General features: G+C 42.6%; 1 protein-coding gene across 19 annotated transcripts in view; it reads left to right on the forward strand.

Annotated features, from left to right (window-relative positions):
- Positions 1-27,474, forward strand: part of SRPK2 (SRSF protein kinase 2) — a 280,381-nt gene that overhangs the window by 59,181 nt on the left and 193,726 nt on the right. For 4 of the 19 annotated variants that reach the window (XM_051849701.3, XM_089328484.1, XM_089328483.1 and 1 more), the window contains exon 3: positions 25,324-25,503. The exons of the other annotated variants lie outside the window; for them this stretch is intronic. In XM_051849701.3, coding sequence (XP_051705661.1) covers positions 25,324-25,503 — 180 coding nt within the window. The remainder of the gene's footprint in view (positions 1-25,323; positions 25,504-27,474) is intronic. 19 annotated transcript variants of the gene reach the window in all.

Consider the following 27,474-nt stretch of genomic DNA (forward strand, 5'->3'; position numbering starts at 1 on the left):
AAGGAAAGATAGTTTGAATCCTTCCAGAGATTTATTTATATTGAGCCTACTTGAGTTTACATTTAATTTTTTGAAAAATCTTCTTTAGGTTTTTGACAAGTTAGCTCAGGTCCACTATAGGAGAAATTTGAGTGACATGTCCCAAAATCATGCCTCTAATGTAGAAGATATACTATCTTACTCTTTTTGGAAATGTATTATTTCAGCTTTGTCCTTAAAATAGTCACTCTAAAAGACAAGTTTAAGTTCTGTGTTAGTAAGTAGTGTCTGGTACACTTTGATGCTGAGAAAAATAAGTTGATGGGAAGAAATACTTTATGGTTTTAATATCCTGAACAGTGCCAGTATTAGAATTTACTTCACTTGCCTCGTGTTAGCCCTTAAAATAATATACTCCTCGTGTCTCATGATACACATAGGTATTTGAAAGAAATTTCTTGGTGGTTCTACTATATAGTTTGAAGTTTTAAATTGAGGAGGAAGTGGTTGACTGCTTGACATTTTTTTTTTTAATTTATTTGACAGAGTTAGTGAGAGAGAGACAGAGAGAAAGGTCTTCCTTCCACTGGTTCACCCCCTAAATGGCCGCTACAGCCGGAGCTATGCCGATCGGAAGCCAGGAGCCAGGTGCTTCCTCCCGGTCTCCCCTGTGGGTGCAGGGGCCCTAGCACTTGGGCCATCCTCCACTGCCTTCCCAGGCCACAGCAGAGAGCTGGACTGGAAGAGGGGCATCTGGGACTAGAACCCGGCACCCATATAGGATGCCAGCGCCGCAGGCAGAGGATTAACCAAGTGAGCCATGGCGCTGACCCCTGCCTGACATTTTCTAACATTGATAGAGTAGTGCAGGCTTTGAATATTCACTTCTGCTTGTTTTCACAGGAAGCTTCACCTACATTTGTTTTGGAATTTTGTTAAAGGAAGTTTTAGCATATATGAAGACATAGAGGGGCTAGTGTTGTGGTGCAGTGTGTTAAGCCATCACTTGGACACCCACATCTAATATTGTAGTGCCTGGTTTAGCCCTAGCTACTCTGTTTCTCATCTGTCTTCTTGCTAATTCATCTGTCTGCTAAGTGATGGCTCATGCACTTGGGTCCCTGCCACCCATGTGGGAGACCCTGATAGAGTTTCTGGCTCCTGGCTTTGGCCTGGCCCAGCTCTGGCTGTTGCAGCTATTTGGGGAGTGAACCAGCAGATGAAGATTCTCTCTCACTCTGCCTTTCAAGTAAATAAAATAAATCTTATATTTGGAGACTAGAGTCTGGCTTTTTGTGGTAGGTAGGGTTTTGTTACTTGATTGCAAAATTCGCATTGTAAATATAACTATTAAGTTAAAGGGTTAAATTATTATTTGTAGACCTTTTTAGTTTGCCCATTAATTTTCAGTACTAGGGAAGTGGTCTTTTTGGTTGCTATTTCTGAAAATCTATAGTTTAATTTATGCTGTAGTTTATTTTCAAGGTAATTATTAATGCTTTTAAAATGAAAATTATATTGATTCTTTTTTAACATATGCATATGTAGCTCCTCCTTTTTCCTCTTCCAGTTGTTAAGTTTGCAAAGTTTTTGTGCTAGAAGAATTAAGGTGAGAGGTGCTGTGCAAAATATGAATGTTATCTTCCAAGATTTATTCTTGTACCTTGTTAGGGATGTGGGTGGGTGTTGGTGTGATTGTGTGAGAGAATGTGTCTTTTTTTTTTCTTAAGGCATAGGTTTTTTTTTCTTTTTTTTCTTTTTAGAGATTTATTTATTTATGAGGTAGAGTTACAGACATGGAGAGGGAGAGACAGAAAGAAAGTTCTTCCATTTGTTGGTTCACTCCCCAAATGGCCGCAGGGGCCAGAACTGAGCTGGTCCCGAAGCCAGGAGCTTCTTCTAGGTCTCCCACATAGGTGCAGGGGCCCAAGAAGTTGGGCCATCCTCCACTGCTTTCCCAGGCCATAGTAGAGAGCTGGATTGGAAGAAGAGCAGCTGGGACTTGAACCAGCATCCATATGGGATGCCAGCCCGAAGCATAGATCTTTTATCTTTTGCTGTAAATATACAGCAAAATCAGCCAAATACAGTGCCACACATAAGCATTTCAAGATTTAATGAACTGGGTCACTGGGAAGATCATTTATTTGAAAAAACAATTGGAAAAAAAATTTAGAAGAAATGTATATTATACCATGTCCCATACATTGAATTTAGTATATATTGAAAATAAAAAAATACACGTTATTACCAGTATGTTTGTTAAGTTAATGCTTGCTAATCACTAATATGTTTTCAAAAATGTAGAAGGGACATAGAAGAAGTTAGTTTTTAGCTTTGAAAATACTAATAAAGAATGCTAAAGAAATATTTCATAAAATAGTAAGTGGGGAGGCTCTGTACTTACACCCTTCTGTTCTTAGTAATTAATATGTAATAGATAATTCCATTTTTTAAAAAAAGATTTTTTTATTTGAAAGTCAGAGTTATATAGAGAAGGCGAGGCAGAGAGAGAGGTCTTTCATCCGCTGGTTCACTCCTCAAATGGCTGCTGCTATGGCTGGAGTTGGGCTGATCCAAAGCCAGGAGCCAGGAGCTTCTTTCTGGTCTCCCACATGGGTGCAGGGGCCTAAGGACCTGGGGCATCTTCTGCTTTCCCAGGCCATAGCAGAGAGCTGGATCAGAAGTGGAGCAGGAACTTGAACCAGTGCCCATATGGGATGCTGGTGCTGCAGGCAGCAGCTTGACCTGCTGTGCCACAGTACTGGCCCTGATCATTCCATTTGATTTTAACTCTTTGTATTGAAAAGGACATTTACATGTTTGAAAAATTTTATGTCCATGATTAGCATTTATAGGATTTAAAAATAGTGTATTAGTTGCAGTTTATGGAAATTACATATGTACTGGATAATACTGTGAACATGTTTTTCCTAGCTGTGATTTCCAGATAACTTTTGAAATACTGAGTAAATTAAGCAGTTAAAAAATATGATAGATTCAGTTTTCACCCTTTTGGATTTGTGTTTATTTTAATTAAGATATGACTCTTTGATTTACTTGGAAATGTTGCTTGGGTTTTAACACATGAGTTTTACTCAGGCTTGTCAGTTGTGTTTTATAAACCAGGTGGTAATTATTTGGTTTACAACTCTGTTCCTTTGAATGCAGTGGACACGTGTAGCACTGCTATTCACTGCTCTCTAGTACCAGGACTTTATGGCAGGCTGCAGTAGTGTAGACCGAAGGACCATGTACTCGGGCCTAGAAATTGCATGAAGTCTGTAATGCCCGTGAGTTCTGGTTTCTGGAATTAGAACTTTATTCATATTCTCAAAGGGAGTGGAGAGATGAATGGCTTGGGGTGGGATGGGGGTGGGGTTAAAGGTTAATTAAGTAAAAGGTTAATTAAGCTGGTATATTGACAGCTGAAGGGAAATGAAAAGTAAGGTTTGTGAAGTTACCTTCTTTTAAGGACATGACAGAAAGATGTAAAATGATTTTTCTGTTTAGACAAATAGCCTGGATTAAAGAATTTGTTAATTGTACAAATCGTGTTTTTTTTTTTTTTCTTCAGTTTTTATTTGAAAGGGAGAGAGAGAGAGAGAGAAAGCATAAATATGCTAGCTTACTCCCTAAATGACTACAACTGCTGGAGCTGGGCCAGGCCCAAGCCAGGAGCCTGGAATTCAATCCAGGTCTCCCCAGGTGGGTATCAGGGACCCAACTACATGTCACTCTGCTGCCACCTAGGGTGCACATTAGCAAGAAACTGAAATTAAAAGTAGAGCTGTGACTCAAACCCAGGCATTCTGAAGTGGGGTGCTGGCATCCCAAGGAGCATCTTAACTACTGTACCAAATTTCCGCCCCTGAATGTTTTCACTTAGTTGAAAGGCAAAGAGACATAGACACAGAGACATACAAATGGAGAGAGATTGGCCATTTGCTGGTTCACTCCTCAAGTGCCCAGGAAGACAGGGCTGGACCAGGGGGAAGTCAGGAACCCAGAACTCGGGTTTCCCATCTCCTATGTGGATGGCAGGAACCCAAGTACTTGAGCCATCATCTGCTGTCTCCCTGGTGTGCATTAGCAGCAAGTTGCATCAGAAAGTGGATTAGCCAAGAATCAAACCTGGCATTCCTGTATGGGATAGAGGCTTCCCAAGCATTTTAACTGCTGTGCTGAACACCTGTTCTCCATAAGCTTTTTGAAGTATACTCACCTGTACTTTTGGTCTGTGCAATATATTGATTTGGTTAAACTATATGAAGAAAATATTCAAACCCATTTCTTGTCCTTGCATCAGTTGTTTCCTTTAAAGTTTCAGTCTCATTCATTTTGAGAAAATGTCTGTCAGGTACCCAGGTTTGAATAATTAAGGCTAGACTGTCAGTCCAGGTAATCCCTGGAAAAAGTAAGTGAAACAGCTGCTAGTGATTTTCCTTGAGAAATGTATCTTACTTGATGTGCAGCAGGAATGCTTTTTTTCCCTCACGTAATTTAGTAAAAAGGTGTGTATCCAGGGTTGTGGTTTAGTTAAATTTATTTTACACAGCATTTTTAGGAACACTCTCCTGTGGATGTGATCTTATTTGAACTCCCACACCTTGTCAGTGAAGACACTGAAAGCGACTGTTCATGCCGTTTGGATCCACTGCTTGATTCGTGCTAAGACACCAGCAGTTCTCCTACCATTGCTTTTACATTATCATTGTAAACACCAACCCAGAGAAAAAGAATCATTGGATCATTATGAAAATAATTTTTATTTATTTACTAATTTCAGGGATAGAGAAAGAGACAGCAGTTCCATCCACTGGTTTTCTCCCCAAATACTTGCAATAGCCAAGATTGGGCCAGGGCTGAAGCCAAGAGCCAGAAACTCAGTCCATGTCTCCCATATGGGAGGCATGGATCCAAGTACTTGAGCCATCACTGGCTGCCTTCCAGGGTCCACATTAGTAGGAAGCTGAAGTCAGGAACCAAAGGTGGGTATTGAACCCAGGTATTCTGATATGGGAAGTGGGCATCTTAACTACTAGCCTATGAAAATAGTTTTGGCCAGTGGTTTCTGGTTTTGTTTTCATTTTCAATTATTTATTTATTTTCATTTGATTTGAGAGGCATATCTTCCATCTGCTGATTAACTCACCAAATGTCTGTGGCTGGGCCAGGCCAAAGTAAGGAGCCTGGAATTCTATGTGGGTCTCCCATGTGGGTGGCTAGGACCCACGTATTTGAGCCATCATCTGCTGCCTCTCAGCGTGGGCATTTTAGCAGGAAGCTGGATTGATAAGTGGAGGATCTGGGACTTGAACCAGACACTTGGGTTCGGGATGTGGGCCACCCCACAGCCCTAGACACCTACTCCTTGGGAGGTTTGAATCAACCATACTTTGAGAATTGTAGGGGAAAATGGACATTGCTGCTTTTGAGTTACTGTGGCAGTTCTTCCACCTGAGGGGAAAAGAAAGAAATCAAACTGAAAGCCTAATGGAGAGGGAGCACATGTTTATGACATTTCCTTTTACTCTCATTTAAGCCTCATGACTGTCCTGTAGATACTGTTGTTCCTTATGTGCATTTTAGGCACACAGGTTCCTGAGGGACCATATAGCTTGCTTGAAGTCATAGAATTGCTAAATAATGGCTAGAGGACTGAACTTAGACTCTGGGTGTCTGTGTGCTCTTTGCTGAGCCGCAGCTACATCCAGATGATATAACTGATCCTGGAATGAGAAGAGAATAATTGTGCTCTAACCTTTGTATCTCTTGTGTCCTGGCATCATTTCTCTATTGTCCCTGGCTTGCTAAGAATACTGGGAGTGGGGCTGGCGCTGTGGCTCAGTGGGTTAAAGCCCCGGCCTGCAGTGCTGGCATCCCATATGGGCACCAGTTCTTGTCCCGGCTGCTCCTCTTCTGATTCAGCTCTCTGCTATAGCCTGGGAAAGCAGTAGAAGATGGCCCAAGCCCTTGGGCTCCTGCATCCCTGAGGGAGACCTGGAACAAGCTCCTGGCTCCTGGCTTCCGATTAGCTCATCTCTGGCCGTTGCAGTCATTTGGGGGAGTGAACCAGCAGAATGGAAGACCTCTCTCTCTCTAGCTCTACCTCTCTCTGTAACTCTCTTTCAAATAAATAATTCTGAAAGAGAGAAAGAGAGAGAGACAGAGAGAGAGAGAAAGAGAGAAAGAATACTGGGAAGGACCTGCATTGTGGTACAGTGGTCCTCTGTGAAGGCCAGTTGTAGTCCTGGCTGCTTTGCTTCCTATCCAGCTTCCTGTTAATGCACCTGGGAAGGCAGTGGAGGATGGCCCCAGGTGCTTGGGCCTCTGCCACATCTTTGGAAGACCTTGATGGAGTTCTGGGGGCTGGATCAGCCATGGCCTTTGTAGCCATATGGGGAGTTGAACCAGTGGATAGAAGATCTTCCTCTATTTGTCTCTTTCTTTCTCTACCTTCAAAAATAAATGAATGAATCAACTTTAAAAAGTGGGAATTCTTGAATACAAACATGATCGTAGAAACAACTGATAATTTCTTTATCTTTGGTCTGCTTTGTAAAATTGAAATAAAGCTGTGGAACAAAATATTGCCAAGGCAAGAAGTCATAAGCATAGTGTATTTTGGTAAATACTATGCTTTACTGAAACTTTGAAAGTGAACTTGAAAGAGGAGTGAATAGACTGTAGAAGTTAATGATACTGCTCAGTCCTTTCTTTTTAAGATGTGATTTATTTGAAAGGCAGAGTGAGAGAGAGATCTCCTCCATCCGTTGGTTCACTCCCCAAATGGCCGTAGTGGCCAGGGCTGGGCCAGGCGGAAGCCAGGAGCTTCTTCAGGGTCTCCCACATGGGTGCAGGGGCCCAAGAAGTTGGACCATCCTCCACTGCTTTCCCAGGCCATAAGCAGAGAGCTGCATTGGAGGTGGAGAAGCCAGGACTCAAACCAGCACCCATTTGGGAAGCTGGCACTGTAGGCTGCGGCTATACCCGCTACACAACAGTGCTGGCCCCATAAAAGCGACACTTTTAAGGTTACCTAAAAAGATGTCTTTTCACTTAGGAAATCTTTTTACTTTATATAAAAGATGGGGAGTTTTGTGATACCAACCAGGAAATAATTACAGAAAACTTTCAGTGGCTAAAACTTACAATCTGGAAGAGGGTTAAGAGAGAAAGTAATCACAGAATCTCAAAATTAACATAGTGCCACACATTACAACCTTGAAAACTACAGTTTACCTAGATTTTTATTATTTGTGTGTTCATTGGGGCTTTGTCTAGACTTACCAAGAGAATGAGGACATAGATACCTTTTCTTTAATTGGAACTGTATGCAGAAATCAGTATTTGAAGTATAAAAGCAAAATGGTTGAAGAGAGTTGTGGCGTGGAGTTCTCTTGTTTTACTTGGGAGATTCTGTTTGGCATTGCAGCATGCCTTGAGTTGGTGGTAGTGAGCAGGGTCACCATGTGCTGATTGTTGGTTCTTTGCCACTCCTTAGTCTGTACTCAAAACATTTTCTTTTCTTTTCTTTTCTTTTCTTTTCTTTTCTTTTCTTTTCTTTTCTTTTCTTTTCTTTTCTTTTCTTTTCTTTTCTTTTCTTTCTCTCTCTCTCTCTCTCTTTCTTTCTTTCTTTCTTTCTTTCTTTCTTTCTTTCTTTCTTTTTATTTTTATTGATGAGCTGATGATCCTTTGAACATACTGTCTCTATCCCTAATATCTTTTTTTTTTCTGAAGATTTATTTATATGAAAGGCATTTACAGAGAGCGGGGATAGAGAGAGAGAGCATGAGCGAGCGAGCGAGAGAGATCTTCCATCCACTGGTCCACTCCCCAAATGGCTGCAACAGTCGGAGCTGCGCCAATCTGAAGCCAGGAGCCAGGAGCTTCTTCCAGGTTTCCCATGCAGCTGCAGAGGTCCAAGCACTTGGGCCATCCTCCCCTGCCTTCCCAGCCAGGCCATAGCAGAGAGCTGGATTGGAAATGGGGTAGCCAGGGCTCAACTTGCACCCATATGGGATGCTGGCACTGTAGGCAGTGGTTTTACTTGCTATGCCATAGCACAGGTCCCAACAGTACCCTTCTGAATGCTTTTTGCCAGACTTTCTGCTTTGTCCACACTAATATAAGACCCATTCTCATGGTTTGGTGTACTTCCTGCATTTGTCCTTGGTCTGTCCCTTTTTTCCTGCCCCCCCCCCCCCCTTCCTTTACCATGTCTTGGACTCAGCAGAGCACCTTCCAGGCATATCTCCCTGGTTTGCCACATTGTGCTAAGTGCTCTCACCACTTCCTCTGTGTGTTTATCTCCACTGGCTTGTCAGCCTTTCCCCCAGCTCCCCACCCAGACACAGACTAACACTTCCTTGTTGTTTGTTCCCATGCCTGGTGCAGTGTGTGGCACAGAAGACAGCAATTCATGTCTGTTAAATGGTTAAGTAACATCTATATGGTCTCAGGGTACACATTGGTAAATATGTCCATGTGGCTAACATTGCTTTAAAATAGGATATTTTGCATAAAATTCTGTGTTTCCATAGTCTGGAAAAAAAAAATGAGGCTGTTTAGCCCCCTGGGTCAGTATGTTTTTCTGACAGCTGTTCACTACATCTTTTAGATGATTTGCCCTAGTCTAACCTCTCCTGCCAGGGGACTGTGTTACTACCTGTCCCTTGAGACACTTGGGGTATGATTCCTGATCTAGAGGAACAGTGGCCTGCTAACCTTCCAATCAGATTGACAAAACTGCGTTTGGTGTTTTGAAAGAAGGTGAGGTTTTGATCTCCATAGTGTTTCTGCAGTTTTGGCTTTCTGTGAGGCTGATTAAGGATAGAGCCTTAAATTTTCCATATACACTTAACTAAGACACCCATCGAGTGCTGATGCATTGCATTTCCAAGGACGTTAGCAGAATGATTGTTCTAGAATACTTTCATGATACAAGCTTGCATGAAATAAAATGTTTAGGGCTGGACTTTCTGGTGCAGTACTTAAGACACTGCTTGGGATGCTGCATTTCATATTGTAGTGCCTGGTTCCAGTCTTTTCTGCTGTTGTGCATCCTGGGAGACATCAGGTATTGGCTCAAATACTTGAGTCCCTGCCACTGATTTGGGAGACCAGTTTGTGTTCTGGGTTCCTGGCTTTGGCCTGGCATTTGGTGAGTGAACCAGTAGATGGAAGATCTCTGTGTTTATCACGCTGCCTTTCAAATAAATGGAAATATTAATAAAATATTTAGTTACTGGGAACATTAATCAAATTGAAGTTGGATTTACTTTTTAGATACTATTATTATTATTATTTTGAAAAACAAAGTGGCAGTGAGGTGGCGGCGGGAGATTTCTATCTGCTGGTTCACTCCTCCAATGGTCACAACATTTTGGGCTGGGCCAGGTGTAAAACTAGGAGCCAGGAACTCCATCTGGGTCTCCCAGATGGGTAACAGGGGCCCAAGCACTTGGGCCTTGTTTCACTTGTTTCCCAAGTACAGTAACAGGGAGCTGGATCCGAAGTGGAGCAGCTGGTACTTGAATGGGTATTCCAATATGGGATGCTGGCATCACAGGCAGCAGCTTAATCTGTGCAACAATGCTACTCTCCTGGATTTTATTAAAAAATTATATATATATATATATATATATATATAATGTATGGGCTCTATTATGGTTTTAAAAATTATTACTGTGTTGGCCAGCGCCGCGGCTCACTAGGCTAATCCTCCACCTGCGGCGCCGGCACCCCGGGTTCTAGTCCTGGTTGGGGTGCCGGATTCTGTCCTGCTTGCTCCTCTTCCAGTACAGCTCTCTGCTGTGGCCCGGAGGGCAGTGGAGGATGGCCCAAGTGCTTGGTCCCTGCACCCCCGCATGAGAGACCAGGAGGGGGAGCCTGGCTCCTGCCTTCGGATCGGCGCAGTGTCGGCCGTAGCGGCCATTTGGAGGGTGAACCAATGGAAGGAAGACCTTTCTCTTTGTCTTTCTCTCTCACTGTCTAACTCTGCCTATCAAATTTGGGGGGTGCCCATATGGGATACTGGCACCGCAGGCGGAGGATTAACCAAGTGAGCCACAGCGCTGGCCCCCTGTTTGCTTTCTGTGAAGTTTTATGGTTTCTGCATATTAGGGTTAATTGTACAGCTCCCTTTCTGATCAAAATGCATGCCTGCCATAAGCATACTGGGAGTCCTGGGGCTGGGAGGTCCCTCTTGGTGAACTCTGTGTGGACTAGATAGAGGGAAGAGTTGGATGGTCTCACAGTCAGTTGGACAAGCAGGAACTCATGTAACCCCCTTTTGCCCTGTGATTCCTTTATGGCATAGGTGTCAGGTGCTTTAGGAACTACAGGTTGGAAGTAGTACTGCCATCAGAATTTTGCTTCTAATTTTTTGGGTAGTCATTAGAATGCAGATTATGTTAAAGTACATACAGTTAAGTAAAAGTCAATGCATGTCTACTACCCCTTAAGGAAACCTCTCCCCCTATTGGTTGGCCTAGATAGGAGTTCTGATATTTAGAGATTACTCATTTTTATAAATATCAACTATCTGAACACTTGGGCACACAAAAACATCCAGTTCAGCCTGTGCAAAAATGTGTTTTCTAGAGTGCCCAGGAAACATTATCCTGTAAGGGTTTGAGAGGTGAAATGGGAGAAGAGAGAGCAAAAACAATGTTCAGGGGCTGTCTCAGTGTGCTTCACAGGTGATTCTTGGCAAAAGAAGTCAAAATTTGTTTCCATTGTGTTTTTAGAATTCCCCTTGGGGGCAGAGCTTTGGCCTAGCAGCTAAAGCTGCCGCCTGCAGTGCCGGCATCCCATATGGGTGCTGATTCGAGTCTTGGCTGCTCCATTTCCAATCCAGCTCCTTGATGTGGCCTGGGAAAGCAGTAGAAGATGGACCAAGTGCTTGGGGCCTTGTACCCACATGGGAGATGGGGAAGAAGCTCCTGGCTTCAGATCGACTCAGCTCTGGCCGTTGTGGCCATCTGGGAAGTAAACCAGCAGATGGAAGACCTCTCTCTCCCTCCCTCTCTCTCTGCATCTCTGTAACTCTGCCTTTCAAATAAATAAATTCTAAAAAAATTCCCCTTGGTGTACAATTAATTTCCCATGTAAAGTGCCATAAACCGTTATGACCTCCAGGTGGAGCAAGAAAAGCTCTATCCTGAAGCTGCTGACTTAGGGACATATTTGGGTGGTAGCTTTCTAGTGTCAAGCCCTTTCACTTTGACAAGTACTGGCTAAACATGTCCTCATACATCACCTGTGTGGTCATCATTATAATCTTATGACATATAGGTTATCTTACTATGTTTTTGTAGATGATGGAATCTAGAGTTAGGGATAGTAATTAATTTGAATTTTAGGAACTATCATTTTGAGTCTATAGTTTGCCAGAGTCCATGTTGTTAGTCACCATGATATATTCCACTTCATTGTTAAGTTATTGTGATGATTATAAAAATATTCATTAAAATTTTAATAGAGAGAATGAGAACAAGAGCCAGATAGAGAGAAGAGGAGGGAAGGGGAGACCAGGAAAGATAAGACTTCGCTACCTGCAAATTCATTCCCCAAATGCCTGTGACAGCTGATGCCAAAGCCTGGTGCTGGGAGCTCAACTGAGGTACTCCAGTGTGGGATATAGACATCTTAGTTGCTAAATTGCTGCTCCAAAAAACATTTTTCTGGTGATAAGTTACATATAGTAAAACATAGGAAATTTGGGAAAGAGGGAAAATCCCCAGTCTTGCCAGACGTGTAATTTTGAACATAAATTCATATGTTTTTTTCATTAAATCATATTTGCTGGTGTTTTTAAAGACCTCTGCAAGGCACTGTGTGGGGGCATTTGTAGAGGTGTATTTTTGGTACTTTTTCTCATGGAAGCCTTTTCTGTATAAAAGTACAGTATTCAAAGTAAGATTTAAGGGCTGGGCATTTGGCCTACTGGTTGGGACGCCTGACATTGGAATGCCTGGGTTTGATTCCTGGTTCTGGCTCTGGCTCTGGCTCCTGATAGTAGCTTCCCTTTAATTCAGGCCCTGGAAGGCTGCAGTGATGTCTCCAGTGTTTGGGTTCCTGACATGGGAGACCTGGATTGAGTTTCTGGCTCCTGGTGTTGGCTTTAGCTTCCACCCACTGACTGTTGTGGGCATCTGTGGAGTAACAAAGCAGATTGAAACTCTCATTTCTGTCTCTATCGTTTATGGGGAAAAAAAGATTTTTTAAAGATAAGATTTAAATAATACCTGGAAACAATAGACGAGCGTGAAAATACAGGACATGTTACTTCTTAGCACTGCCAGTGAGGCCTGTGAGAGCTGTGGCAGGCTTCTCTCAGCTGACCTTCGTGTGTGCCTCATATAAAGGAAGGGACTAGCCTGCACACAAACCACGCACTCTGCTTTGGAGAGTGATTGGTTCTGTAGAACCCTTTTTGGTGATCATTTGTTTGTCCTCTTGTAAAATCATGGAATTCCTTTTTTTTTTTTTTTAAATAAACAATAAGGCTTTCTTGTTTGAAGAAAAGCCTCTCTGTAGCTACCACAGCAGATGGAATGGCATTTGTCCTTCTAAATTTTTCAGTAGTAACACTACTAAAATAGTACTACGCATTAATTATTTTGATTGATAACCTCTCCCTGCTCCTTCCTCATTGGGGAAAGCCATAGTTAAATTTCCCTCCTAGCTACTTCTATTATCTCTTTCACAAGAAGAAAACCTGATCCTTCAAGGAAACTGTTCTTTTGAGCTGCATTTTGTGTTTCCAGGCCACGGAACTGCACCTGCCTCATGTTCTGTCTCTTACTAAACAGATGTAAATAAGGAGAAAAGGATTGTATTCCTTTTCAGAACTAGGATGCCTTGGTGATTTAACACCTGACCATAAGTGTGGGTCTCTGTTTCTATAATCAAGTTCTAAGTTTGTGTTGAAGCATTTATTTTTTTTTCAATAGTTAGCTGTGTCTTTCCTTTCTTGGTGTTATTTGCTTTTAAATAAATGCTTCTGTGATAGTTCTGAATTGAACTTTTTTTTTCTTGAAAGTTGCTGTCTATTTCGCAGAGACATATACCACATTAAAATGGATTGTTGATAAAGACACTTATAAATAAGTGCTTTGGTTAAATGCTTTTCCAGCTGAAGATGGCAACTTGCCCGTGGGTGGGCGGCAGTTAGCCAGTGTGTTTTTCGTGGCTGTTTTTTTTTTTTCCCCTTTGTTCAAGCAGAGTACATCCTGCTACTTTAAAGGCAGAAAACTCCTCACTCCTTTTCTTCATGGGATTTTAAAGCAGTGTAGTTTGTATGGTTTAACTATGTAGACCAGATGACCAGAAGTTGATTGTGATGTGGTCTCTTCAGTTTAATAGTTTCTACTTAAACAACTTGATTCCAGTGCTATGTTATTTGCAATAACACTTCATACTTATTCTGACTTTCATTAATATATTGAATGCATTTTTATGGTATTTTTGGCAAATATCTTTCAAGGCATGAAGTGAGAGGACAAAGATGGGTGACTCTCTAGGTTCTAATGAAGTCCTTTCAAATCCTAGAGTAGTGAAGGGATCATGGTGCCTTTTTTCCTTCCTGTGAAATGAAAAAATGACACTATCAAAATTCAAACTTTACATAAAGAAGCCCAGAGGGATTCACATGTTTCAGGGCTTCAAAAAGTACATCGCATATTGATATGAGGAAACGGGAAGGGTAGCCTCTTAATTTTTTTGGTGCTCCTTTTTGTTGGTTCCCCAAGCTTGTTGAAGGGAATCAGAATAGGCTACTCCAAAATAGGCTACTTTGGTATAAGGATTGTTTTGAGGTGAAGGCAGTTAGCTCTCTGCCCTCTCTGTTTCTGTCTAAAAGGTAGATGTAAATTTCCATATGCAAAGGTGTTGCTTGCTAATAATGCTATTTATCATACATTTTCTAATCATCTTACCACAATTTGCCCCTCAACCAAAGTGTAGAAGTCTACTTTCTTTGTCTGTCCTTTCCATACTTCATCACTCTTTGTTAAAAAGGTATATGAGCCCAAATTCTAACCATACCTTTGAGCTACTTATCACTTGCTGTCTCCTGTGTGTATGTAAACAGATCCTGTTTGCTCATGTTAATCTGTCTTTTTTCAGTTTGAAATCTGGGAGCCCAGATTGAATCTAATAAGATCGATGAAGAGTCTTCTTTCCTATAGTATGCTTCATCTTTTTCCTGTTAGGTAAACTCTGACTCTCCTCCAGATTACCTAAATGAATGAAAATAACACATGAATAAGAGAACATACATCATATAGGTGCTTTAAAAGTTTTTTTAAATTCTAGAATAAATTAAATGCTAATGTCTTGCTCTTTTGTGTACTTCTGTGATAAGTGAGTAGGTAGCAGAATTTTTATTGAGTAAAAATCTTATTTTCTTTCCTTCCAAGGTTTTAGAAATCCTAGAGAACACAGTATTTTGAGCAAGTTATTTGCTTATTGCCACAGTTCTTGATGGGTTCCAGAATTTAGGCTGGAGTGACAGTTTGTATCTTCCAGTTAGGTTAGAGATTTTCTTTAGCCATGTAGTTGTTTGGCTTTAAAGCTATATCTCTTTTATTTACCTAGTTGAAGAAGGCTTTTCGTCTTTGTTGAGGCCAGGGAGGTGTTTCTTGTCTGAGGGAATCTGCAGGCAGTGTATAGCCATTAGTACTTGTAGGTGGGGCTCCATTAGGGCAGCCCGAGGTGCTCAGGGTGCTGGTTTACACAACACAGGTTTCTGGATTCCTGTAGTCACAAGGCTAACATGAAAAGATGGACCAGATACACCATTTTAGTCATCTTGCTGAGGCTTAATATGTTACCTAATGGGGCATGAAGAGTTAAGAAAAAATCAGGCCAAGTCTTTGGGCAAGACATTTTTGTTTACTTTGGTTTGAATACATGCATATCCTGCTTTGTTCTAAAAAGGATTTAAGGTGGTGCTTCTTGGCAGTTTTTATTGTATGAGTGAGGCTTATTTATGAATACACTTACTGATCTAAAGTTGAAATGAACTGAATCTGGCTCCCAAATGCTGTGTACTTACTCCCAACAATGCTGCCATTGTACTTCAAGGTCTTGTTATACCTTTAGGGTTTGAATATGTTCACTGTTCATAACTCTTTACTCTTTGATGTTAGAATCAATTTTTGGATTCTGCCAAAGGCTTTTTGTGTGCCAAGTCTGGTGAATAACCTGGATAGGCAATCTGGGGTGTTACAGCTTTTGCTTTATTGTTTTTTGACTCACATACTCTGAGAGCCCGGACCTTTGCAGGATAATGAAACCTCTTTTTTGAGCCACAGTTAACTCCTTGTTATGTACACCAGACTTAAACAATGCGGCTGGTTCACTCTTAGTTTTTGTGGGTGTTTCTATGTTAGCAGTATCATTGAAGTCAAACAAGTTAACACTGTTCTGGCTTGTCATTAAAAAGATTTATTATTTATTTGAAAGGCAGAGTTATATATATAGAGATCTTCTGTCCACTGGTTCACTCCCCAAATGATGCAATGGCCAGCGTGGGGCCAGGCTGAAGCCAGGAGCTCAGAACTTCTTCCAGGTCTTCCACTTGGGTGCAAGAGCCCAAGTACTCTGGCCATCTTCTGCTGCTTTCCCAGGTGCGTTAGTAGGGAGCAGCAGGGACTTGAATTGGCGCCTATATGGGATGTTGGCGCTGCAGACAGCAGCTTAACCTGCTATGCCATTATGCCAGCCCCCTGGCTTGTGATTTTTTTTTTAAAGAAAGATTTATTTATTTATTTGAAAGAGTTACACACAGAGAAGGACAGGCAGAGAGAGAGGTCTTCCATCCCCTGGTTCACTCCCCAGATGGCTGCAATGGCCGGGCTGTGCCTATCCGAAGCCAGGAGCCAGGAGCTTCCTCCAAGTCTTCCCACGTGGGTGCAGGGGCCCAAGGACTTGGGCCACCTTCCACTGCCTTCCCAGGCAATAGCAGAGAGCTGGAGCAGAAGTGGAGCAGCTGGGATTCGAACCAGCTCCACATGGGATGCCAGCACTGCAGGCAGCGGCCTCACCCGCTACGCCACAGCACTGGCCCCTGGCTTGTGATTTTGATATGTTTGTTTTGTTGGACTTGGTGCTACAGCAGAATTTTCCACTGCAAATTTTGTGTTTCAGGTCATGATGAGAACTTTTATTACTAATTCTACTAATTTTCTAAAAAGGTTATTTATTTATATTTTTTCAGCTATCCATGAAAAACCCAAAACAGAACAGGTTCTAACTGCTCTTTGTTGCTTAATATAGATATTTGAAAAAGTTTTTAATAACCTCCTATAGTAAGCTGCCCCACCTCCAACTTTTTTGTGTTTTGATTTTCCTGTGTAATTATTCAGTTGGATGATTCAAATTACTACTTTAACTGCATTTAATAGATGAGGACAACAGGCTTATGGAAGATGAGACTTAATTTAAGGAATCAGAGATAATAAGGAGTCAAGATTCAAATCCCAATTGTCTGACTCTTAATAATAGAGTTTGAGTTTTTTTTTTCTTTCCTTTTTTTAAGTAATAATATTGCCATATATCAGCATCAGTCACATCTTCTTTAACTTTCTTAAGGTAATATAAAATTAAGAGATTTTCCTTTTTGTTTCCACATATCTCACATATGGACTTAATAGCACACAAAATTAAATATTAATTTTTTAGTCAGTATAGTTATTTTTTTTTAACTTTATACCAGCATAAAAACATTTGTCTCAGTGGGAGTGAATTTTTGTTTTGAATTTCATTGTTGAACATGAAAATGTTATGGTCGCTTTGTCCTGGACTATTGGTTTGTTTCTATAAATCAGGACAGGGAATCACTTTTCTTTTTATAATCATGTTTTTCTTTTGAAATATTAGTTTATCCTGGTCATTTATCCTATTCATACCCTGTAAGATACGTAGCTATAAATATTAAACTTAAGAGTTTGCTATGTGAGTTATTTAGTCTTCATTGTATTACTATGTTTTTAAAATTAGTTTGCACATTTTAACTAGGTTGAAGCATAAAGAATTTCTTTATTTGTTAAATATTTGATTTATGATGGAAACCTCATGTGTTTGTAATTTGACTGATTCTTTTTATTTTGGAAATGTTTGCATTGTATTCTAAGAACTTGTTAGGATTGGACTAGTTTAGGCCATCTGTCTTTTAATTCAGCCCCAGAGAAATGCGATATGAGAATTCACTTACATTCTAGTCATGTGCTGTGTCCCCTGTGCAGTTGTGGCAGCTTCATTACAGAGTCAGTAAAGCATTGCAGAGGGGAAAGTTCCCAAATAAAAACCAGAAAGAACACTGTTATCACAGGTGTGAGCTTGTGTTGCAGCAAGGCCGTTGCCTGATCATCCTGAGGAGGTAGTTTCCTTTGCCTCTTTGTTCTTGCAGTGAGCACATAGACTGTGTGGATACTTGGTAAGTCTAGTAACCTCCAGCTCTTCCCACATGTAGATTCTCCCAACATGTATTCTTTAGCACCTGGCTTCGGATCAGCGCAGCGCGCCGGCTGCAACATGCTGGCCGTAGTGGCCACGTGGAGGGTGAACCAGCAGAAAAAGGAAGATCTCTCTCTCTCTCTCTCTCTCTCTCTCTCACTGTCTAACTCTGCCTGTCAAAAAAAATTTTTTTTTCCCCTTGGGGCCAGTGTTTTGGCATAGTGGGTGACGCTGCCGCCTGCGACACAGGCATCCCACAAGTACCATTTAGTGTGCTGGCTGCTCCACTTCTGATCTTGCACCCTGCTAGTGGCCTGGGAAAGCAGCAAAAGATGGCCCAGGTTCTTGGACCCCTGCACCCATGTGGGAGATCCAGAAGTCCATCACACAGTCCTTTAATCTGTAAGCATTGTTTTCTGCTGAGCTTTGGGAACTATGTGTGTGGCAGAGAGCTTAGTGGGACACTTGCTGATAAGAACTTGGGGCATAGTTATGAAATGCTTCCCCATCAGAAAACACACCTGGCCATAGGAAATTCTTGGTAAAAACCAGCCCCCTTTTCCCACTATACCTAACAATTCCTTAAGCTTTCCTGGGAGTACAGTCTGTTCCAGTGCTGTAAGAGGAATACTAAGCTCAGAACAAAGGGAAAATTTTTTTTATTTATTTATTTGAAAGGCAGAGTTAGAGAGACAGAAGAGGAGAGACAGATATCTTCCATCTGCTGGTTCACTCCCTAGATGACTGCAGTGGTGGTGCTGGACTGGTCCAAAGCCAGGATCCCAGAGCTTTTTTAGGTCACCCACGAGAGTGCAAGGTCCCAAGCATTTTGGCCATCCTGAGCTGCTTTACCTGTCATGCCACAGTGCCAGCCCCCACATCATATTCTTAATTGTATGATGCCATTTTTGTGACCAGCATTTCAGTAAACACTGTATCAGTATGAATTATGCTTCCTATGTTGTGAAAGGGATATTTTAGCTCTCCTGTGCCTGTGTACAGAATAAGAAAAGGTTACTTTATCTAATTTCTTAAAGTTCCTCTTTAATCAAAATGTGCTAATTTTCTTTAGCTAAAAATAGGTGGGTTAGCTGTAGTATTTGAAGTTTACATTTTTTTGGTAAGCCTAAAAAAGTGAGAAAATGGGGGGGGATTGGAGTTTCTCACAGTGTTAGACATTGTTTAGGACACCTGTATCCCATGTTGGGGGCCTGGGTTCAAATCCTGGCTCCATTTCCAATTTCAGTTTCCTGCTCATGCACACCCTGGGATGCAGCAGGTGATGTGAGATGCCTGGATAGAGTTACTGGCTTCCGTGTTTGACCTGGCTCAACCCTGGTTATTGTTGGCACTTTAGTGAATTAGTGGATGGAAGATCTCCTTTTGCCACCCCCTACCCCTGTCTCTGCCTTTAGAACAAATAAAATAATTTATAAAAGTGAGAAGATATGGGACCAGCGACGTGGCTCACTTGGTTAATAATCCTCTGCCTGCAGCGCTGGCATCCCATGTGAGTGCTGGGTTCTAGTCCTGGTTGCTGCTCTTCCAGTCCAGTTCTCTGCTGTAGCCCGGGAGGGCAGTGGAGGATGGTCCAAGTGCTTGGGCCCCTACACCCACATGGGAGACCAGGAAGAAGCACCTGGCTCCTGGCTTTGGGTCGGTGCAGCACTGGTCATGGTGGCCATTTTGGGGGTGAACCAACGGAAGGAAGACCTTTGTCTCTCTCACTGTCTATAACTCTGTCAAAAAAAAAAAAAAAGTGAGAAGATAATGGATTTTTCATAAAGAAACCTTAAGATGTAGCCCCTTATAATTAAGTTATATAGAATGAATTTGAGAATATGATACACTAAAACTCAAAAAAATTTTTTTTGACTGCCAGAGTTTTAGAGAGACAGAGAGAAAGGTCTTCCTTTGGTTGGTTCACCCCCCAAATGGCTGCTACGGCCGGCGCTGCACCGATCCGAAGCCAGGAGCCAGGTGCTTCCTCCTGGTCTCCCATGCAGGTGCAGGGCCCAAGCACCTGGGCCATCCTCCAGTGCCTTCCCGGGCCACAGCAGAGAGCTGGACTGGAAGAGGAGCAACCGGGATGCTGGCGCCGCAGGCGGAGAATTAGCCTAGTAAGTAAGTTTTATATATTTGAAAGGCAGAGAGGGAGAATGTGTGCACATATTCCCATCTGCTGATTCACTCCCAAATTCTGAAACTGGGAGCAGGAACTTAATTCAAGTTTCCCACATGGGTGGCAGGAGCTTCGTTATTTGGCTCATCACTGCTGGCTTGCAAGGTATGCATTAGCTGAAAGCTGGAGTCCCGGAGCTGCAGCTGAGAGCTGAACCCAGGGACTCTGATGTGGGACATGGGATGCCCTAACCATTGTCTGAACTGCAAGCTAAATACCTCTAATGCTCACATTTTAAAGATTGGAAAACTGAGACCTAACAAATTTCAGGATCTTTCCTGAAGTTTATAAAACTTAGCACAGGCTCAGTGTTTGACCCAGGGCTTAGGACACCAAGTCCAGTGCTGGGTGCAATACTTTATACTCTTCTTGAGGCTTTGGGATTACTGGAATTGTTGAGTGAAGATACCTGGTGCTGAGACTGTGGAAGGAGGCACGAGAGCCAAAGGAAGGAGTAGGGATTGGAGAGAATGGCAAGCTGGAAGTAACCATTTGTTTAATAATCTTTATCAGCGACTTTTATTGATTGCCATATCAAGGGCATTGTGTTTGAGGTCTTGAGAATACAGAGAAGTCAGGCCTCACATCAAGGGCTGCTAGCCAAGGCAGGGGAGAAGGGAAGAGGAACATGAGAAGTGATAGCTCTGATCAGATGACCTCTAAAATTTCTTTTAACTCGATAAGAATCTGTGATTCTTTAACAAGCCCTGGTCTCTGCACCACTCCCCAGCGTGTGTACCTGGTGAGCATGAGGGATAGCTAAGGTTTGTTTCAAAGTTGGAGCTGTGATGGAAGAAAGTGTTAGTGTTAATGTTAAATGAAAGAAAGTGTTATTTGTTCTACAAATGGTAAATTGCTGTTAATGATAGAGGTGACATTTTATCCATATAGCAGTTATCTATATCTATGCAGTTCACCATTATTATTTCTTCTTCTTCTTCTTCTTCTTCTTCTTCTTCTTCGAGAGAGAGAGAGAGAGAGAGAGAGAGAGACAGAGACAGAGAGAAAGGTCTTCCTTTTGCCATTGGTTCACCCTCCAATGGCCGCCACGGCTGGCGCGCTGCACTGATCTGAAGCCTGGAGCCAGGTGCTTCTCCCAAGCACTTGGGCCATCCTCCACTGCCTTCCCTGGCCGCAGCAGAGAGGTGGCCTGGAAGAGGGGCAACGGAACAGAATCTGGTGCCCCGACCAGGACTAGGCGCCGGCATCATTCTTTCTTTTTTTTTTTTTTTTTAATATGAATGAGTTTATTTATTTATTTATTTTTTTATCTGATATAGTTAAACAGTGAGAGAGAGAGAAAGGTCTTCCTTCCGTTGGTTAACCCCCCCCCCCCCCCCCCCGGCCAAGTGGGTGCTACGGCTGGTGCTGTGCCTATCCGAAGCCAGGAGCCAGGTGCTTCCTCCCGGTCTCCTATGCGGGTGCAAGGCCCAAGCACTTGGGCCATCCTCCACTGCCTTCCCGGGCCACAGCAGAGAGCTGGACTGGAAGAGGAGCAACCGGGACTAGAATCAGCGCCCATATGGGATGCCGGCGCTGCAGGCAGAGGATTAATCAAGTGAGCCACAGCGCTGGCCCTGGCATCATTATTTCTTATTCTTAATTTATGGGAAGTTAATTCACCTTCATGTCTTTCATTTTATGGCTTTATTTTATCTGAGAGACGGGAGTGGGAGAGGGATGGAGGGATGGGGTATTTTCATCCACTGGTTCACTCCCTAAATGTCCCAAATTGCCAATACTGGGCCAGGCTAAAGCCAGGAGTTGGGTGCTCAATCCAGGTTTTCCATGTGGATGGCAGAAAGCCAGCTTGTTGGGTCATCCTTTGTGGCCTCCCAAGAATAAACATTAGCAGGGAGCCGGAGTCAGGAGCTGGAACCTGGGATTGAACTGATACTTTGTAGTGGGATGTAGGCATTTCAAATGCTAGACTAAGTGCCGGCTGCTTTGCATATTTTTACAAAAAGTAAAACAAACCAAAAAAAGCAAACTTCTTCATTCAGAACTTTTGACTTTCATCTTATATATGGGCTATATGAGAAATGCTTCATCTACAAGTAAGTATGTAGATAAAACAGCACAATTAAAAATGTTGAAATGGAACGAAGGCTGTAGCTGAAAGGGCTGTAGGGACTAGAACCCGGTGTGCTGGCACCGCAAGGCGGAGGATTAGCCTAGTGAGCTGCGGCGCCGGCCTTTACCTCTGTTTTATCATTGCTGATCTTACAGTTTAATGAATTAACTTGCTGTTCCCTGTATTAGCCTATGCATTTTTGTTTACTCTTTCATCACTAGGCCAATATGCATATTCAAAAAATACTTGTTGAGGCTGGTGTAGCAGCATAGCAGGTAATGCTTCATCTGCAAGGCCAGCATCCCATATGGGTGCCAATTCGTGTCCCAGCTGCTCCACTTCTGACGCAGCTCCATTGGGAAATAGCAGAAGATGGCTCAAGTGTTTGGGTCCCTGCCACTCATGTGGAAGGCCTGGGTGAAGCTCCTGGCTTCAGCCTGGCCCAGCCCTGGCTGTTGTGGCCATCTGGAGAATAAACCAGTACATGAAAGATCTCTCTCTCTCTCTCCCTGTCCTGTCTCTCCTTCTCTCTGTAATTCTGACTTTCAAAAAAATAAAGCTTAAAAAAGAAAGGGAAAATGTTTGTTAAATAAATATGGTGTTAAAGATATCAACCTTGGATAAAGCAGTAAAAATTTTAAAAGGAAATTGACATTCTATACAACACATGAAAATTAAAATTAATCTCCATCCAGGTCTCGCACATGGGTGGCAAGAGCACAAATACAGGGTCTACCTTTTGCTGCTTTCCTAGGCACATTAGCAGGGAGCTAGAGTGATGCAAAGTACCCAGGATGCATACCTGCCCTTGGATATGTGATGCCTGTGATGCTGGTCTTGTGGAGGCAGCTTTTTTTTTTTTTTAAGATTTATTTATTTATTTGAAAGGCAGAGTTACAGAGAGGCAGAGGCAGAGAGAGAGAGGTCTTCAACTCACAGATTCACTCCCCAGATAGCCACAACGGCCAGAGCTACACTGATCCGAAGTCAGGAGCCAGAAGCTTCTTCCAGGTCTCCCACGTGGGTGTAGGGGCCCAAGGACTTTGGCCATCTTCTGCTGCTTTCCCATCAGAGAGCTATATCAGAAGTGGAGCAGCTGGGACACGAACCAGCATCCAAATGGGATGATGGCATTACAGGCACTGGCTTAACCTGGTACTCCACAGCACCGGCTCTGACTGTTAAAGAGCCAAACTTACACATTATTTGATGTATGACTGCATATTTACCTGTGTGAAATGGGAACTTGGCTTCAGGGGCTGGTATTGTGGTGCAGTGGATTAAGCTGCTGCATCCTATGTTTTAGTGCTGTTTTGAGTCCTGGCTACTCCACTTCCAGTCCAGCTTTCTGCTAATACATCCTGGGAGGCAGCAGATTATACCTCAGGTTCTTGTCTCTCTGTTACTCTTCCTTTCAAGTAGATGAAAATAAAAAAAATTAAAAAAAAAAAAAAACTCTTTGTACCTAAGCAGTTTCTTTCCTTCCTTTTCCCTTCCCCTTTCCTTTTCCCTCCCTCCCTTCCTTTCTTCCTTCCTTCCCCCTCTTTTAATAAAAGTGATAAACATTCAAATTATCCTAATTGTTGAATGGGTAAATAAACTGTAATATATCCATACAGTGGAATTCCATTAACCAATAAAAATAAATGGCTGCATTCACCTTAGCTTCTTGTTACTCATATGAAATACTTTCAGGTAAGTTTGTAGAGAAAGTAAGTTTTGTTTAGCTTGTTTTTGAGGGTTCAAGGGCATGGCACTGGCATCTGCTCAATACTGCTGTTGCCCTTGTTGCCCGAAGTCCCAAAGTAGCATGTGGTATCACATGGGAAGACATGGAGAGTGTGTGTGTGAGAGAGAGATCTCTCTTGTAAAGCCACTGGGATCTGGTCATGGGTGCCACAACCCTAGTGACCTTTTCTAATCCCAGTCAGTTCCTCTAGGCCTTGCCTTTCAGTATCATGCGGGTGAAATATGAAGTTTTGGGCTGGCACAGGATTGGGGGTAAGAGTTGTCATTCAGACCACATCTAAACCATAGCAACAGACAACAAATGGATGTGATTGAAATGCAGTGTGTAAGTGAAAGAAGCCAGACGCAAATACAGACCTTCTATTGCTTTAAGCAGAGGTTCAGTCCAGCTCTCTGCTATGGCCTGGGAAAGCAGTAGAAGTGGCCCAAATCCTTGGGTCCCTGCACCTGTGTGGGAGACCTGGAAGAAGCTCCTGGCTTTGGATTGGTGCGGCTCTGGCCATTGCCGCCAACTGGGGAGTGAACCAGCTGATGAAAAACCTCTCTCTCTCTATCTGTAATTCTGACTTTCAAATAAATAAAATAAATCTTAAAAAAAAAAAAAAGGCAGAGGGAAAGGCGAGGGAAAGGCAAACCTATAGGGACAAAAAACAGATTGGCAGTTGTCACTTTAGGGGATGGATGACTGAAAGTCTCACGGGTGATGGAACAATTCTGTACTATGAATAGCTGTATTTTGTATTGTTAGTGGTGGTGATTATGTGACTGTCAAAACACACTCAAATGAACACTGAAAAGGGTGAATTTTACTGTATATAATTTATACCCTAATTAAAAGTAAAGCAAAACAAGCCAATTGATATATGTGACTTAGTAACAATTTTTTAAACTGCTAAAGCCTGATAGGGCATTTCAGATTTGGGGAAACATCTTGGCAGAATATGACAATAATTTCTGCAGGCCTTTGGTGCACCTGTGCTTATATGCCTAGGCTTTTGTAGAGGTTGAACAGCCCAGCAGGTGGACTGGGGGTGTGGACGTATCTAGGCTCAGATGGTCTCCATCTCAGGGAGTCAAGTGTCTTGCAATGTATATTAAGACACTGATGTAAATGTTCAATCAGACAGCATTAACTACAGCTGATGATAAAGGACAGCATGGCAGGGACAGCATACGCATATCCTGCCCTGCATTTCCAACTCTTGTGTGACCACTGTGGTTTATGGACTACAGGTCTGTATCACGTTCTTTGCAAGTTTATGGAACTATGCAGATCTAACGGTCTGTGGTAGACAGTTGTTTGCTGTTTATAACACTTGTTTTTATTTTTTATTTCTGAAATAAACTTGGACCACATTAATTTCATTTTGAGATTTTTATCAAACATGTGAGTTACTGAAATATTATGTAGTGGGTGATTGATGGGAGGCTCACTATACTGCCTCTCCTAATACCTGTAGAGGCTTAAGCATAGCAGTTATGCTGGAGTTCTAAACTCATTACAAGCATTCCAAGAAGGCAGTTTGTAGTAGGAGGTCCTGAAACTAGGTTGCCTGGATTTGTTTCTCAGTTCTGTCAGTCTGCCAGCTGTGTGATGTTGGGTGAAGTTACTTGACCTCTCTGTTTTAGTTTTGCCTTCTGTGAAGGAACGGGCAATAATTACAGTATCAATTTTCCTGCAGAGTTTGGATTAAATGAGCTAATAAATGGAAAGCCCCCACAACGGTGCTTGGCACAAGCTGAGTTTGACAGTAGTGAGCCTCAGGAGCCTTTCTCAAGTATTTAAATGCAAGAATGGTTTTGATGTTGACTCTCCTTTCTAAAACCAGATTCCCTGTTTTATTTACATATTTACTTATTTACTTTACAGATCTATTTATTAATTTGAAAGACAGAGACAGAGAAATCTTCCATCTGCTGGTTCACTCCCCAGATGGCTGCAATGTCTCGAGCTGGGCTGATCTGAAGACAGGAGCCAGGAGCTGCTTGTGGGTCTCCTGCATGGGTGCAGAGGCCCAAGCACTTGGGCTGCCTTCCACTGTTTTCCCAGGTACACTAGCTGGGAGCTGGATTGGAAATGGAGCAGCCGGGACTTGAATTGGTGCCCATATGAGATGTTAGCACAGCAGGCTGTGGCGTAACACACTAGGCCCCTCCCTTAGTTCTTGAAAAGCCAGTGGATTTGTCTTTTTTTTTTTTTTTTTTTTTTTTTTTTTTTTTTTTTTTTTTGACAGGCAGAGTGGACAGTGAGAGAGAGAGAGAGAGAGAGAAAGGTCTTCCTTTGCCATTGGTTCACCCTCCAATGGCCGCCGCGGCCGGCGTGGCTGGCACGCTGCGGCCAGCGCACCGCGCCTATCTGAAGGCAGGAGCCAGGTGCTTATCCTGGTCTCCCATGGGGTGCAGGGCCCAAGCACTTGGGCCATCCTCCACTGCCTTCCCTGGCCACAGCAGAGAGCTGGCCTGGAAGAGGGCAACCGGGACAGAATCCGGTGCCCCAATCGGGACTAGAACCCGGTGTGCCGGCGCCACAAGGCGGAGGATTAGCCTACTGAGCCGTGGCGCCAGCCGGATTTGTCTTATTTCACTGTAATTTCTTTATTATACTTCATTGCATGTTTAATTTTTTTTTAAGTAAAAATCCTTGATATACTTGGAATTTGTCTCTTTTTAAAAAGATTTATTTGTGAGTGAGAGATGATTTGATTTGATGATTTAATGATTCATTCCACAAATGGCCGCAGTGGCCGGACTGGGCCAGGCCTAAGCCAGGAGCCTAGAACTCTGTGTCTCCCACATGGGTGACGGTGTCCCAAACATTTGGGCCATCTGCTGCAGCTTTCCCAGGTACATTAGCGGAGAGCTGCATCAGAAATGGAGCACCCGGGACTTGAACCATATCTCATATGGGATGCAGGTGGCAACTTAACCCACTACATCATAATGCAGGCCTCAGACTAAAGATTTTTATCATATAAACTAATTGGAAATAATTTGCCACATTTTCCTCTTCTGTGTTCAGGGGCACAAAGCTGTCTTAGCCTTAAGAAATAGGAAACAATGGGGCTGGCACTGTGGCAGAGTGGAATAAGCTACTGTCTGCAGTGGGGCATCATTTATGGGCAAGGATTCGAGTCCCACCTGTTCCATTTCCAGTGCTAATGAGTCTGGAAAAGCAATGAAAGATGGCCCAGGTGCTTGGGCCCCTTGCATCCATGAGGGAGACTTGGAAGAAGCTCCTGGTTTCAGCTTGGCCCAGCCCTGGCCATTGTTGCCATTTTGGGTTGAATCAACAGATGGAAAACTTCTCTCTCTCTGTTTCTCCCTCTCTCTCTGTAATTCTGACTTTCAAACTGATAACTTAAAAAAAAAAAAGATAGGAAATGAAATTAAATGTTATTAGCTACCAGGAAATGTTTATAAGCTTGGGATTCAGAAAAAAAATGGTTAATTTGGTTAATTTATGACTACGTTCTGTAAATCAAAAGAACATGATCTTTGTTTCTCTATGTGGTATATTACTTTCGAGAAGTTGTATGACTTTTGTACAGAGGAGTGCTCTCAGCACAAGACTCTGTTGAGTATTTTGAAAATGCTTGTTAAAAAGCACTTGTGGAATGCTTTGTGAAAATGGCTGTTAGGTTGCACAGAGTATTTTTGTGCTGTTCACATCTATTCTTTAGCAAGAAAGAATAAAGTGTGTCTTTTAAGCTTAATGGCAGAAAACTAGCTCAATAGTTTTTTACCTTGTAGGGTGAAATTGGATGTAGTGTATATAGTGCTTACTCATTTCCCTCTACCAGGGGTGGGGAAGCATTTTTTCTGCCAAGGGCTATTTGGATATTTATAACATCATTCACAGGCTATACGATATTATCAACTTCAGAATTAGCCTGCTATAGATTTACTGAATTTCAAGTCCTGCCTGCAGGTGCTTTGGCAGTGCTAGGCCAAGTGATTTCACAGGCCTTATATAGCCCGTAGCCTAGACATTGCCACCCTACATACTGACAGTTTGAGGTTA

Source organism: Oryctolagus cuniculus, chromosome 3, assembly GCF_051225735.1.
Source record: "Oryctolagus cuniculus isolate XC-2025 breed Fujian yellow rabbit chromosome 3, ASM5122573v1, whole genome shotgun sequence".
Classification (NCBI taxonomy): Eukaryota; Metazoa; Chordata; class Mammalia; order Lagomorpha; family Leporidae; genus Oryctolagus; species Oryctolagus cuniculus.